General features: G+C 41.8%; 1 protein-coding gene across 1 annotated transcript; it reads left to right on the top strand.

Annotated features, from left to right (window-relative positions):
- The first annotated feature begins 1,056 nt into the window (after positions 1-1,056).
- CCR10 (C-C motif chemokine receptor 10) lies at positions 1,057-12,032 on the top strand. Its single transcript, XM_029574096.1, has 2 exons — positions 1,057-1,218; positions 10,259-12,032. The coding sequence occupies exons 1-2, from the start codon at positions 1,192-1,194 to the stop codon at positions 11,348-11,350; spliced, it is 1,119 nt and encodes a 372-aa protein (XP_029429956.1). The 5' UTR covers positions 1,057-1,191; the 3' UTR covers positions 11,351-12,032.
- The last annotated feature ends 257 nt before the right edge of the window (positions 12,033-12,289 follow it).

Below are 12,289 nucleotides of genomic sequence, written 5' to 3'. Positions count from 1 at the left end.
TGCAGGAAAACTTGCAGGAACTTGAGACTGTGTTGGCATCAGTTACATATTTAGTCATTGAGACAGGGAAAAAATAGTTTGTGTTGCTCAGTTAAGGAAAAAAACAAAGCAAAGTAGCTCCTTGCAAAAGAGCAGCCTCAAGATTTTCAGTACAGGAAGCAATGGTGGAGAAAAGAAGCAAGATAAGGACTATTCTGCAACGTTCTCTATCTGATCAGATCAAATCCTGCTAAGAAACTGTATGAGAAAAAATAAAATAACATTTCTGATTTCTGGTGTTCAAAATGCAGACAACAAAAAAGTTATTTTTTATTTATACAATTCAATGTTTATTAATAAAATCAGCAAACAAACAGCAACAAAGCCTATAGAGCAAGGTAGGTCAAACCAAGGGGCAATATATAGCACTTAACATATTATGGTAAGGCTTTTTGTTTATTCAACCAAAATTGGTAAGGCTTCAATGTCTTATCAAATTGCCTCTGGGCATTGTTTTTACTAGCCATAAATAATGAACCCTAGAGAGTCTTGTACATATTGCTTGCCTAGTAGGTAAAGAGTCCCTTTTCCACCCATCAGCTGTTCAATCACCGTTTCCCTGGAACCTGAAGCTCTTTAGAGAAGGATACATGATTATCTTTTTGTATTTATGTATCAAGTGTCGACGGTGCAAATATCTCCGTCTAAGCCAATTCCCGGGGGGGGCAGCTTTTCGAAATGTACTTTACCCGGGTAAAATGACCCGACTGCGCGTTGCCCGCCTCAGAAGTGGAGAAAGATATGCGCAGGTTCGCGAGCGCGCGCACTTTTAGCTGCGCGGGGTGAGAAAACTGGCGTTCCTGTGGGCATGTTTGGGCCGGGGGCGCCCGTTTGCTTCCCAGACGCCCGCGCGTGGCGACCGCCCGCCGTGAGCAACGCACACCAGGCATGTGCGATGAGGAGTTCTGTGCCTTCAAATCAGTTTGAGGTTTGCGTTTTTACGATAAATTGTTATTAGGGGCATAAAAGTAGCAGGCAGTACGTTGGTGGTTACATGGCCGCAGCACAAAAAAGCTGCGAACAGCCGCGACGAGGCGAAGGGGAGTGGCTCGCGTGGCTTTCCTGAGCCCCGCGCGCTCGAGGCTATTTAAACGAGGCTTCCGCCCGCTCATCCAGGTCGCATCTGCTCGAGTTTCAAGTCTCGCCCGAGCAATGGCAAGGCCGGCGGAAGCCAACCAGGTGAGTAGCACGTCCTCTTCAAACCCGTCCTCGCATTTACCGCCCCCCCCCCCCCCCGTCCTGCTTTGCGACCCCTTTCCCAAATTCGCTCGTTTGCAGTAAAAATAAATAAATAAATAAATAAATAAATAAAATGTGTAAAAGAGATTTTATGTGGCAAGAATCTCACCTAAAGAAAAAAAAAAAAAGAATGGATGGTTACTGTTTCTATTACTTTATATTTAAGCATTTGTAATATTTTGAATTTGTTGGTACTTTATATTTATTTTAATCTCCCTAAGCTTATATATATACTTTTTATCTAACACCCTAGCAAAATTGCTTTGAAATATTTATAATCCAGTGTGTTTTGTTTTTAAAGTAGAAGTTTTGAGTGAAATGCCATAGAAAATGTAAAGATTAAATGTTTTGGTTTTGCTGCCTTGGTTGAAACAAAAGGGGTAGTGCAGCACCGTGCGCCCACATTAAAATAACGAATTAAGAAAACCACATTTAAAACAGAAGGGGGGGAAGCAAGTTGCACAGAACATAGAGGATACAGCCACTGTGCAAAAAAAAAAAAGGCATGAGTTAGGACTCTGCAAACAGGAGAGACAGTGGTGAGCAAGACATGATGTACCTTCCCCAGAGAGCTGATCTCCTAAAGATGAATGCAGGGGTATTAATGCTCATTGTGGATAGAGGGAGATCAGACTGTGTTTTTCCAAGAGCAGAGCTCTATACAACACTTACCACCAAGCTCTTGGTATGTTTACAAACCAAAAGTATTATATAGCCTGGTCTAGTGGGCTCTGTGGCAGCACTATGTGTTGCCATATGTAGAGACCTAGGTTTGATTCCCAGGTCAGCACTCTACTCCCCAGGCTGGCCAGAGCTGGGGCACCCCAGTTATTGTGCAATGGCAGCTGCCTAGCAGCTGAGTTTAACATCCATGGCAGTGGAGTTCCAGAACTTACTCCCTGACTGAGAACTATCGCTGCATTGGCTGGACTGAATTGGGAGGGGATATACAGTAGGGGAAAAATCCCCAGGCAGCTGCATTCATTGGCAGGACTGGAGGAATAGCCTAGTGGTTAGAGCAGTGGGCTAGGAACCAAGAGACCAGAGTTAAAGTCCCACTGTCGCTCCTTGGGACCTTGGGCAAGTCACTTTACCCTCCATTGCCTCAGGTACAAACTTACGGGCTGATACAGTAAAGTCCACGGGAGAGCGGGCGATTCAGTATGCAAATTAGACCCGGCGATTAAAAACAGGTAAAAGGAGGCGCTAGGGACACTAGTGCGTCACTAGCGCCTCCTTTTGGACCGGAGCGGCGGCTGTCAGCGGGTTTGACAGCCGATGCTCAATTTTGCCGGCATCTGTTCTCGAGCCTGCTGACAGCCACGGGTTCGGAAACTGGACGCCGGCAAAATTGAGCGTCCGGTTTTCGAGCCGCGGGCCGACTTCAAATTTTATTTATTTTTTTACTTTTGGTAACTTTCGGGACCTCTGACTTAGTATCGCCATGATATTAAGTCGGAAGGTGCACAGAAAAGCAGGAATACCTAATAGGGCCATCAACATGCATTTGCATGCTGCGGGTGCTATTAGGTTCGGGGGGGGGGGGGGGGTTGGATGCGCGTTTTCGGCTCCTTACTGAATGAGGGGTAACGCTAGCGCGTCAAACGCGCATCCAATTGAGGGTACTGTAGCGGCCCGTTAGTTTGTAAACCCTCTGGGGATAGGGAAATACCTATGATACCTGAATGTAATCCACTTTGGTGCTGGAAAAAGTGTGAAAAGCGGAATATAAATCTAAATAAATCATGGGTGAATAGAGGGCCTTCTTGATTGAGGTGAAAAACCAAAACATCAGGCAAATGCTCTAGCACACTGTTGGCACACAAAGAAGAAAGGAGTAAACAGAGGGACAGCGATCAAGGGATAGTCTGTGGCAGAAATGGGGTTAGAATGGAGCCAAAGGTCACACAGGGTTAGTGGCAATAGGAGGCAATCGAGTACCTACTCACGTTCCATAATATCTCCTGACTCGTGGTTTAAACTACACAATTCAATTAGTATTTAAAAACAACAAAATCATTGGGCTCTGATTTATCTCATTTCATATTAGCATTTAAAGCTTTGCAGTTCTCCTCCTCCTCGCTTCTATCATTATGAATCTAAGTAAGTCTGGTGTTCCAATGCCACTCCTCATCAGAATACCATGCCAGGCCTACCCAGTTTGGTGTTTTTGCCCAACAGTCTGCAATGCTGCAGAGCCCCTATCCAACCCCTGGCTTCAGGATCCCTCTGTGCTTATCCCAGCCAGTCTTCAATTCTGTTACCAGATTTTGTCGCCACCACCTCCCATGTGAGGCCATTCCAGGTAACCATAACCCACAGTACACCTCTGTGAAGATTTGACATCAATTGGAGTGAGAAAAGTCTCACAAGTTGAGATTTCTACTATATTCGCTCACCCTAGCTTGATACTACCTGGAGGCCATCAAGCTAGAGTGAGAGAACATTTTATTTTTTATTTTAAAAAACTTTTGTATACCGCTGTTCCAAACAGGAAAGGAGATCAAAGCGGTTTACAACTAAACATACATAATGAGGTGACATAAAATAAACAGCTATCACAATATCGTCAACTCATAAACATTTTAAAAATCAAAAAACATTGTAAAAATCTCATGTTTTGTGAGACTTTCCTCACTCCAAATGACATCAAATCTTCACTGAGGTGTACTGTGCTGTTCATACATCTCACTCTGCATGTAAAATTGGCCTCTAAACCAACACCTCACCTCGAGCTATTAGCTGTCCCTCCTATAGAGATATAGTTGATTACTATGAAGGCCTTATACTCTCTCACACTCTTTATGATAAACACACCCCTTTTTCTTATCGGAGGAGTTATCTATGCAATATTATAGCATTTTGATGAATCTAGGGGCTAGGGTGCACATCCCTAATATTTACTCCTGATTATATGCACTTGGAACTTCATATCAATCTCAGCGGAAGATTAAAAAAAAAAAATTAAGATGGGAACGTGAGATCAAATTTTAAAGTTGTGTAGCCTTTATTCTAGCAAGGGTGTAGAAAAGTATTGTAACAAAAGAAAGGAGAAAACCTAGAGGGAAAAGAAGCAAGTTTGTTTGTTTGAGCTTTGACTAGTACTATACACCTACGTAAATGTTAGCTTGTAAACTCAGATTCTATTGTTTGTTCTATTGTGGCAAGCTTGAAAGGGTTAGGGATACCTCCCTGCTGCTGTTTGCAGTTTCTACTCTCAGCGCTCTGAGGTCAACCATCAGTGGGTTATTTCCCCTCCCCCCCCCCCCCCCCCAGGCCTTAAGAGCTAACCTACCACTGACCCATTCTCCCTTACTGACAAGCAGCAGGCAGGAAGGTTGGGCGTTGCTACTATCTCTTAAGCCTTCCTGTGCGATCTCCAGCATCAGAATAACAAAATAAAATTTACTGGGCAGATTGGATGGACCATTTGGGTGTTTCTCTGCTGCCATTTATTATGTTAGAAGTTAGATGGGCCCTATTTCTTGGGTATTTTGTTGTCAAATATTTTGTCAAATGAGCAGTAGTCCTATGGAGGATTATGCTGTTTAATTTATGACTCTCACGCCAGAATACAAAATAGCATATTCATGCTAACAGATTAATTCACGGGGAAGTATCGCAGCAGTGCAAAAGTCAGCAGATGCAGATTTAAACACATTTAAAGGTCTAAGTGTAATAAAAAGCACATACTGCACCAAATGGACCACAAAATAAAGATTACACTTAGGCAGGTCTGGCCAACTAGCTCCAGATTTTCAGAGCAGGTTGCTCCATGCCTGGTTTTACCCCTATTGTCTATAGGGACTTATAGTCTTGCTTTTCTTAGGGAATTCCAAGGGACTACAAGACCCTGCTGACAGCAGCATGAAAACTAGGACAGGGATTCAATCTCCTGAAAATCTGGAGCCAGTTGGCAGGAATTTATATAGTGTCATCTAACTTTACAGCCTTCCAGTGGTGCTCAAAGAGGTTAACAAAAATAGCAAGATTAGTTATAATTACAATAGAATCAAAATAAAGCAATTGCTAAATAACATGAGACTCATCCTAAACATTGATAAGATCGAAATAATCATGATGGATAGAAAAAACAATCCTACGCACATGCCACCTCTCAACATATTGAATCATAACACAGCAATCTCCCCTGTCACCCACACACGCAACCTTGGAGTCATGGTTGACAAGGAACTATCCTTCAAGAACCACATCTCCGCAAAAATCAAAGACTGATATCACAAACCCCTAACACTACGACACTTAAAACCATTCCTGTCGCACAATAATTTCAGATCAGTACTCCAACTACTCATCTCTTCCAACCTGGATTACTGCAACTCTCTGTTCAACTTACCTCTCACCACCATCCAACCTCTACAAATCCTGTAAAATACAGCCGCCAAAATTCTCACGGGAACAAGAAAATTCGATCACATTACTCCAACCCTCATTTCACTACACTGGCTGCCAATAAAATACAGGATTGACTACAAAATGCTATCCATAATTCACAAAATTAATATATAAAAAACAAATTGGCTCAGTGCATCCATAAAACTCCATTCACCAAATAGAAATCTACGATCAGTGAACAAAGGCCTACTAAAAATCCCACCAACCCGTCACAAACTGACCACAACTCGGAAGAGAGCTATATCCTTAGGAAGCCCTGAACTTTGGAACTCCCTCCCAATGGAACTGAGAACACAACAAAATTTTAAAAACATTCAAAAACCTGGATGTTTACAAAAGCCTACCAAAACTCCTAATGACACTATGCTAAAACGACTATACCAGAATATTACCAGCCAATATCTGAATGACTCGTTGAAATAATATATACTAGAATGACAATTAAGCCATGTTAACAATTGTATGATTGTAGAAATCGATCCTTTGTAAACTGTTGTGATGGTGAAACCGAACGACTGTATATAAAGTTGATAAATGATTTAAAGGACCTGCCAACAAATAGTTCTCAATTTGATAAATTGTTGAGTACCAAGTGTGTATCCTAATGACAATGAGAGTAAATCTAAAGTTAAATCCTTGTATTCATTAAGCTATAAAATATATAAAACTGTCCCTAAATAGAACTAAGAAAAAAGTGTGTGTGTATATATATATATATATATATATATATATATAACACATATTTATTTAAAACCTTTTCTATACCGTCACTAAGTTACGTACCATCGCAACGGTTTACAAACAGGCACAAAATAATGTATGTATAGGTAGGTTATCGTACATTCTAACAGGTGCCAATTAAGTACGGTTAAAAACTCATTAATAAAATCAATGTTTGAGTAGTGATGGTCAAGTCCAGGTGTATTATTGAGTTACTCTTCATAGTTATATTAACATGCATTTTTAAAAACTGTTAAATATATAATTATATCCTTAAAATCTAAGCTGTATTAAAAAAGGCAAAAAGCCACTGTATTGGTGTCTTTTTAAATTGGAAGTGATCCTTTAAGATGCAACCTCTAAATGACAATTGTCAATTATGCTGGTTATAACTGTGCAATCAGATTGGGAGAAAAGGAAAGACAGAGCAGGGCCCCCTTTCCATTTACCATCAGATTTTTGGAAGTGCATAAAAACAAGGCAGGCCAGGGGTTCATCAAGCCCAGTATCCTGTTTCTAACAGTCGCCAAGCCAGGTCATCAGTACCTGGCAGGATCCCAAGAGATGGATAGATAGATTCCAAGTTGCTTGTCCTAAGAATAAGCAGTGGATTTCCCTAAGTCTACCTTAATAATTGTTAATGGACGTTTCCTCCAGGAACTTGTCTAAACCTTTTTTAAACACAGCTATACTAATAGCTTTCATCACATCCTCTGGCAAGGAATTCCAGAGCTTAATTATGCATTGAGTTAAAAAAAAAATAAATTGATCTTCCTAACCCTGCATTAGTACAAAACTGTTTCTACAAAGGCTTTGCTCTGTTACTTAAGCTACACGTTGTGGGGTGGGGTTCAGATAACGGGAGGGTGTAGAGATGGGGGCAGTAAATGAATGAAAAGGACAGAGCAAGATAGGGGTCACCACCTCTGTAGAAGCAAAAGGTTTGCCTGTAGTGTGGTATAACTGTAAATAGGCACCAAATTCTGAAGGTGCCCATAAACTGGAACTCCCCTGCTGGATCATCACCCCCCCCCCCCCCCCAATCTTCTGCATATAGATCGCCATAATTTTAAATCCGGCACTGGCTATTTAATGGGCTGCCCAAGTTTACAGAGAGGTATATCAGGTGCTTAGATAGCAAAAAGTGACCCATGGGTAGAAGGCTCCAGTTTGATTTTTAGATGCTGGTCCAGGGGGAAGCCATTCTACCGGGAGCTAAAAAAAAGCACAAACCCAAAGACTGGCGATTTCTTTCAACTTGACCCACAGTTAACTTAGTAACATTACATAGTCATTAAGACATTAAAATGTTGGCGAGGAGCCCTAAAAAACAGACAAAACCACTCTGTCGGAGATGCAGAGTAAAGTGACTGCGAAAGCCAGCAACTTTTATGGATGCAAAGATGCTTTAGCGCTGTATACGTTGCTCATGTCCCTCAGCCTGCAGTTTTTCAGCTAAGGATGCATCAGCTAGGCAGAAAAAAAAAATGCAGGACATCCTAGAGATTATGATTCAGTAAGTCTTTTTGATAACAATTCCAGGCGATCATTAGTTTCCGCATGCCAGAAGCTGGGGATTACAAATCGCACTAAATTTGGGTATACATTTGAAATCAACATCAACCCAGCAACACGACTGGGGGTGGTTGGGGGGGGGGGGTGTAGGAACTGCCAAAACCTTGGCCACACCCTCTATCAGCCTGAGAACCCAGTGCTCAGAGCTGTGGTCAATCAGAAGACAGGGACTACCATACAGCATGTAATTGTGCTGGTAGTTCCCGAGCACACGCGCGTTTTGTACGCTAATGTGCTTTTGGAATGAATGGCCAATGTTCGTTTTTTTTTTCCTGCATCAGTGTTCTTTGTATCTAAAATGTGAAATAAACACATCATGTTCCTAGAACTTTGACAATAATATAATCTTTTGTGATGGGGGGGAACTAATCCTCATTTTGGAGCACACACACTCGCTCCCTCTCATTTCCGGAAGTTAAACATCCACTCGCTTTAAATGCTTGACATCTAAACAGTCAGAAATAAAATAAAATGCACTTTTTCTGCTCACCTCTTTCAGTCTGTTTCTGTATGGTGTCTAAAAGTAGTTTTAGCCTCCGATTTCTACGCCTGTCACAGGCCTGGGAACTTGCTCTAATCAGTGCCTGCTCACTCTTATCACTGCACAATCATTCTGCATCAGAAGTGACTCATGACTGTCTCTGAATGACTCTTCTCTCTTCCTCTATTCAAAATGCCAATTTGTTCTCATGATCCATGGCACGAACACTGTCAACAGGCGATGTGTAGTGGTGATATTCAACTCTATATCATCTTTACTTATTTTTTTCCCTAATTAGTTGAAAAGGAAATCCCCCAAATTCCCAGTTTTCACCTGAGTCGTGGGAAAGATTGGCTAGCTTTATGCTTCAATGGAGAGTCTGGAGGGGAAGAAATCTTGATCCCTCCTCATTTGCATGCTTTACCTTGTATTGTCTCGGATCCTTTTTTGGGGGGGGGAATACACCGCTCCGTGGATTGGTGCACAGATTCAGGACTTTTCACTTTTAGATTCACAGTTCAGATTCAGTTCAGTAATATCATTACTCCTGGAAATTGATCTCTGGAGCTATGTACTAATAAGCATTAGTGAACGCCTATGGACTATCCATATTAAGGCACACTATTCGCATGTGTATTAGCATTACTGACAGTTTCCCCAATGGTAATGCTAACACACATGCGAATGATTAAAAAAAAATAATTCAATTAGCCTTATTAGGTATTAATGTTGGATGTGCTATCCAGAATTTAATACATTTAATATTTATAGGGATTAACACAAACATTAATACCACCTCAGGAGGGGAAGTTAGCATATGCCACTGGCCCCCCTTCCATCGCTAAGACAAACGTGGTACCCAGCCCATAAAAGTTAAATTATAGGGAGGTAGAGGAGGAGATAAAAGGGGGCGGGGGCTGTTTTGGGACCCAGAGGCCCTAATTTTTTTTTTTTGGCAATTCTGAGCCTCAAATTTCAGGAAGGCCTTGTTACTTCCCCCCCCCCCCCCCCGCCTCTGACCCCCACATTGGGTTCCAATGCAGCCTACCTTAACCAGTCGTATTTCTCAGGGTCTGTTAATGCAGGCTGCAGGGAACAATGCAGCTTGGGACAGCATTAAAATGACTGAATCCAGTTTAACAATACCCTTTTAATAGTGGCACTGCATTGTGTATATTTGTATACAGGCGAGAGAGCATTAGAACCAGCAGGTGGTAAGTGTTACCTGATGCTTCTAATGTGAGTTAGTACATAGATCCTGTAATGGCTTCTATAGAAAAAGTTGGCGGTCTTGGTCCCATTCCTGTTAGATAAAACCAGCATCACCACAGGCACACCTTAAAGAACGGGAACCAGAGGGACCTGGATACTGTAGTGTCACACAGAACAGAGCTGAAGAACCTTGGAAGGGCCGTGAAGGCAAGGTCGCCCTACCATCATCACCACTATGCTTCTCCTCCTCTGAGGTTCAATGAAGGATCTCGGTTTCCAGTGCTAAAAATGCAGCATCTTCCATGAGTGCTAACTTCACTAGGAAAGTTACAAACCAATTTATAAAGAAAGAAGGGAGCTAAACTTGTTAATCATAGGTATAAACCGAGACCTTAATGTATTTTTTTTTTCAATGCTTGCTTGTGAAATGGCATTCTTTTTGTTGTCCATTCTTGTACAGCAAGCCTTGAATCCTAGCAAGAGAAGTATCTTGAAGGGAACACTTTGATCGTTTGAGAAGTACAATGTGATGTATATCAATTAATAGCATTACTAACAAAGTTCCCCTTTCTTTAGACTCTCAGTCCTGTGACAGAAGGATTCCTGGTGTCCACCACTGACTTTTATGGCGATGATAATTCGGTGGATTACAGTTTAATGCCAGAGATGTGCGAGAAGCAAGACGTTCAGGAGTTCGGCAAAGTTTACCAGCCCTGCATCTACTTTCTTGTCTTTTTGCTAGGTGTTGTTGGAAATGGCCTTGTTCTGATAACCTATGTCTACTACAGGAAGATAAAATGTATGACAGATATCTATCTCCTCAACCTAGCCCTGGCAGATCTCCTCCTGTTGAGTACTCTCCCCTTTGAGGCCATCACTGCAGTCAGTGGTTGGATTTTTGGCAGTCAGATGTGCAAGATAGTCCAGAGCTTGTACACCATCAACTTCTTCAGTGGCTTCCTGTTCCTGACTTGCATCAGCATCGATCGGTATATTGTGATTGTTCAAGCAGCAACAGCACACAGGCTTCGGTTAAAGATAGTCTACTATAGCAAAATCATCTCCATGGTTGTTTGGTTACTATCCGTATTGCTGACTCTGCCTCAGCTCATCTACAGCAAAGTTGAGCTCAGGGAAAAAGTATTTCTGTGCAGAATGATCTTCCCCGAGGAGGTCACCAAGACTGTTAAAGGAATCAGTGGCTTTACCCAGATCATCTTGGGCTTTATTGTTCCTTTCCTGGTAATGATCTTCTGCTACTCCATAATCATCAAAACCCTTCTGGGGGCTAGGAACTTTGAGAAACACAAAGCCCTGAAAGTAATTATTGTGCTGGTAATTGTCTTTGTGGTCTTTCAGTTCCCTTATAGCCTTGTCATGTTCCTGGATACCACTGATTTCTTATGGAGCAGAGAGATGAGCTGCAAGGAGAGCAAGCAGAAAGATGTGGCCATCATTGTAACTAGCAGCCTAGCCTTTACTCGCTGCTGTCTTAACCCAGTACTCTATGCCTTTGTTGGAGTCAAGTTCCGGAAGGATGTTCTCCACCTGATGAAGAATCGTGGGTGCCTCACCCAAGCGCAGTATACCAAGTTTGTTGGGAAATATGGCACCAGCCATCAACACTCTTATTCTACAGCTGGAGAAACTAGCAGTTTAACCCTGTAGGCAAGCTTAAAAGGAAAACTGCCTTCTGCTCTAGCTGTAGATAAGGGCACTGCAAAATGAAAGAGCAAAACTGAAAATCTCTTCTAGTCTTCAAAATGTTAGATTTAATACACAATCCAGAAAACTTGCAGGTGGCCATTTTGTTCATCAGTGATGACATGCAGTAGCACTTGCCATCCTGGTTACTTTTGGGCATATCTGAAGCAACATGAGCAAGAACAAAAAAAAGACCCACTACTACTTTAAAGGGATCAAATTCAAGAAAGACAATGTAGATCAGTGATATCCATTCTTTTATATACAAGAAGAAACTGAATGGTGACCTGACACTAAAAAGGGCTATGAAGAGGAGCGTGATCACTAGGACAAAAAAAAAGAAGCTTAAATTGCAGCAGGAAGATTTAGGTTGGACATTCAGAAGAACTTTGTACCTGTAAGGATGGTCAAGCATAAGAACAAGTTACACAGGGAAATGGAATCTTTGTCACAGGAGGGTTTTAAAAGCAGTGTGGGCAAATATCTATCCAGGAGGGTGTAGGATGAGTAGATACTGCTTATCAATTGATGAGGTATCCATATTGGGTATCTTGGACATATGACAGCAAAAAAAACCCAGTGAACATTTTTCATACCAAATTAAAAAAAAAAAAAAAAAAAGGTACATATACATCTGCTCTTTATCCGTTCTAAGGCTTATTATAGTGCTCTACAATGGTGATAAATGTTTAGGTCAATCTGTTTCTACTCCAGAGAGCTTACCATCTAAGTGGGTACCTAAGGCAAAAGGAGAGAGACTTGCCCAAGGTCACAAGGAGCATTATGTGGATTTGAACAATGGCTTCCCTGGTTCACAGCCTGCTAACTATTCAGCCTCCTTGCCACGATGGCATCGTTCAGTTCAATATAGACTTTCTTGCCTTCGCTTTCCGAGGCAACCTC

Source organism: Rhinatrema bivittatum, chromosome 12, assembly GCF_901001135.1.
Source record: "Rhinatrema bivittatum chromosome 12, aRhiBiv1.1, whole genome shotgun sequence".
In the NCBI taxonomy this organism is placed as follows: Eukaryota; Metazoa; Chordata; class Amphibia; order Gymnophiona; family Rhinatrematidae; genus Rhinatrema; species Rhinatrema bivittatum.
Note: the sequence above shows the minus strand (reverse complement) of the source record. Positions and strands in the feature narration are given on the sequence as shown.

What these genes read in the sequence shown, in the direction of transcription:
- CCR10 (XM_029574096.1), top strand. Translation starts at nt 1,192, where the DNA reads ATGGCAAGGCCGGCGGAAGCCAACCAG. An exon ending in GGCCGGCGGAAGCCAACCAG is followed by an intron (nt 1,219 to 10,258) that starts GTGAGTAGCACG and finishes CCCTTTCTTTAG; the next exon opens with ACTCTCAGTCCTGTGACAGA.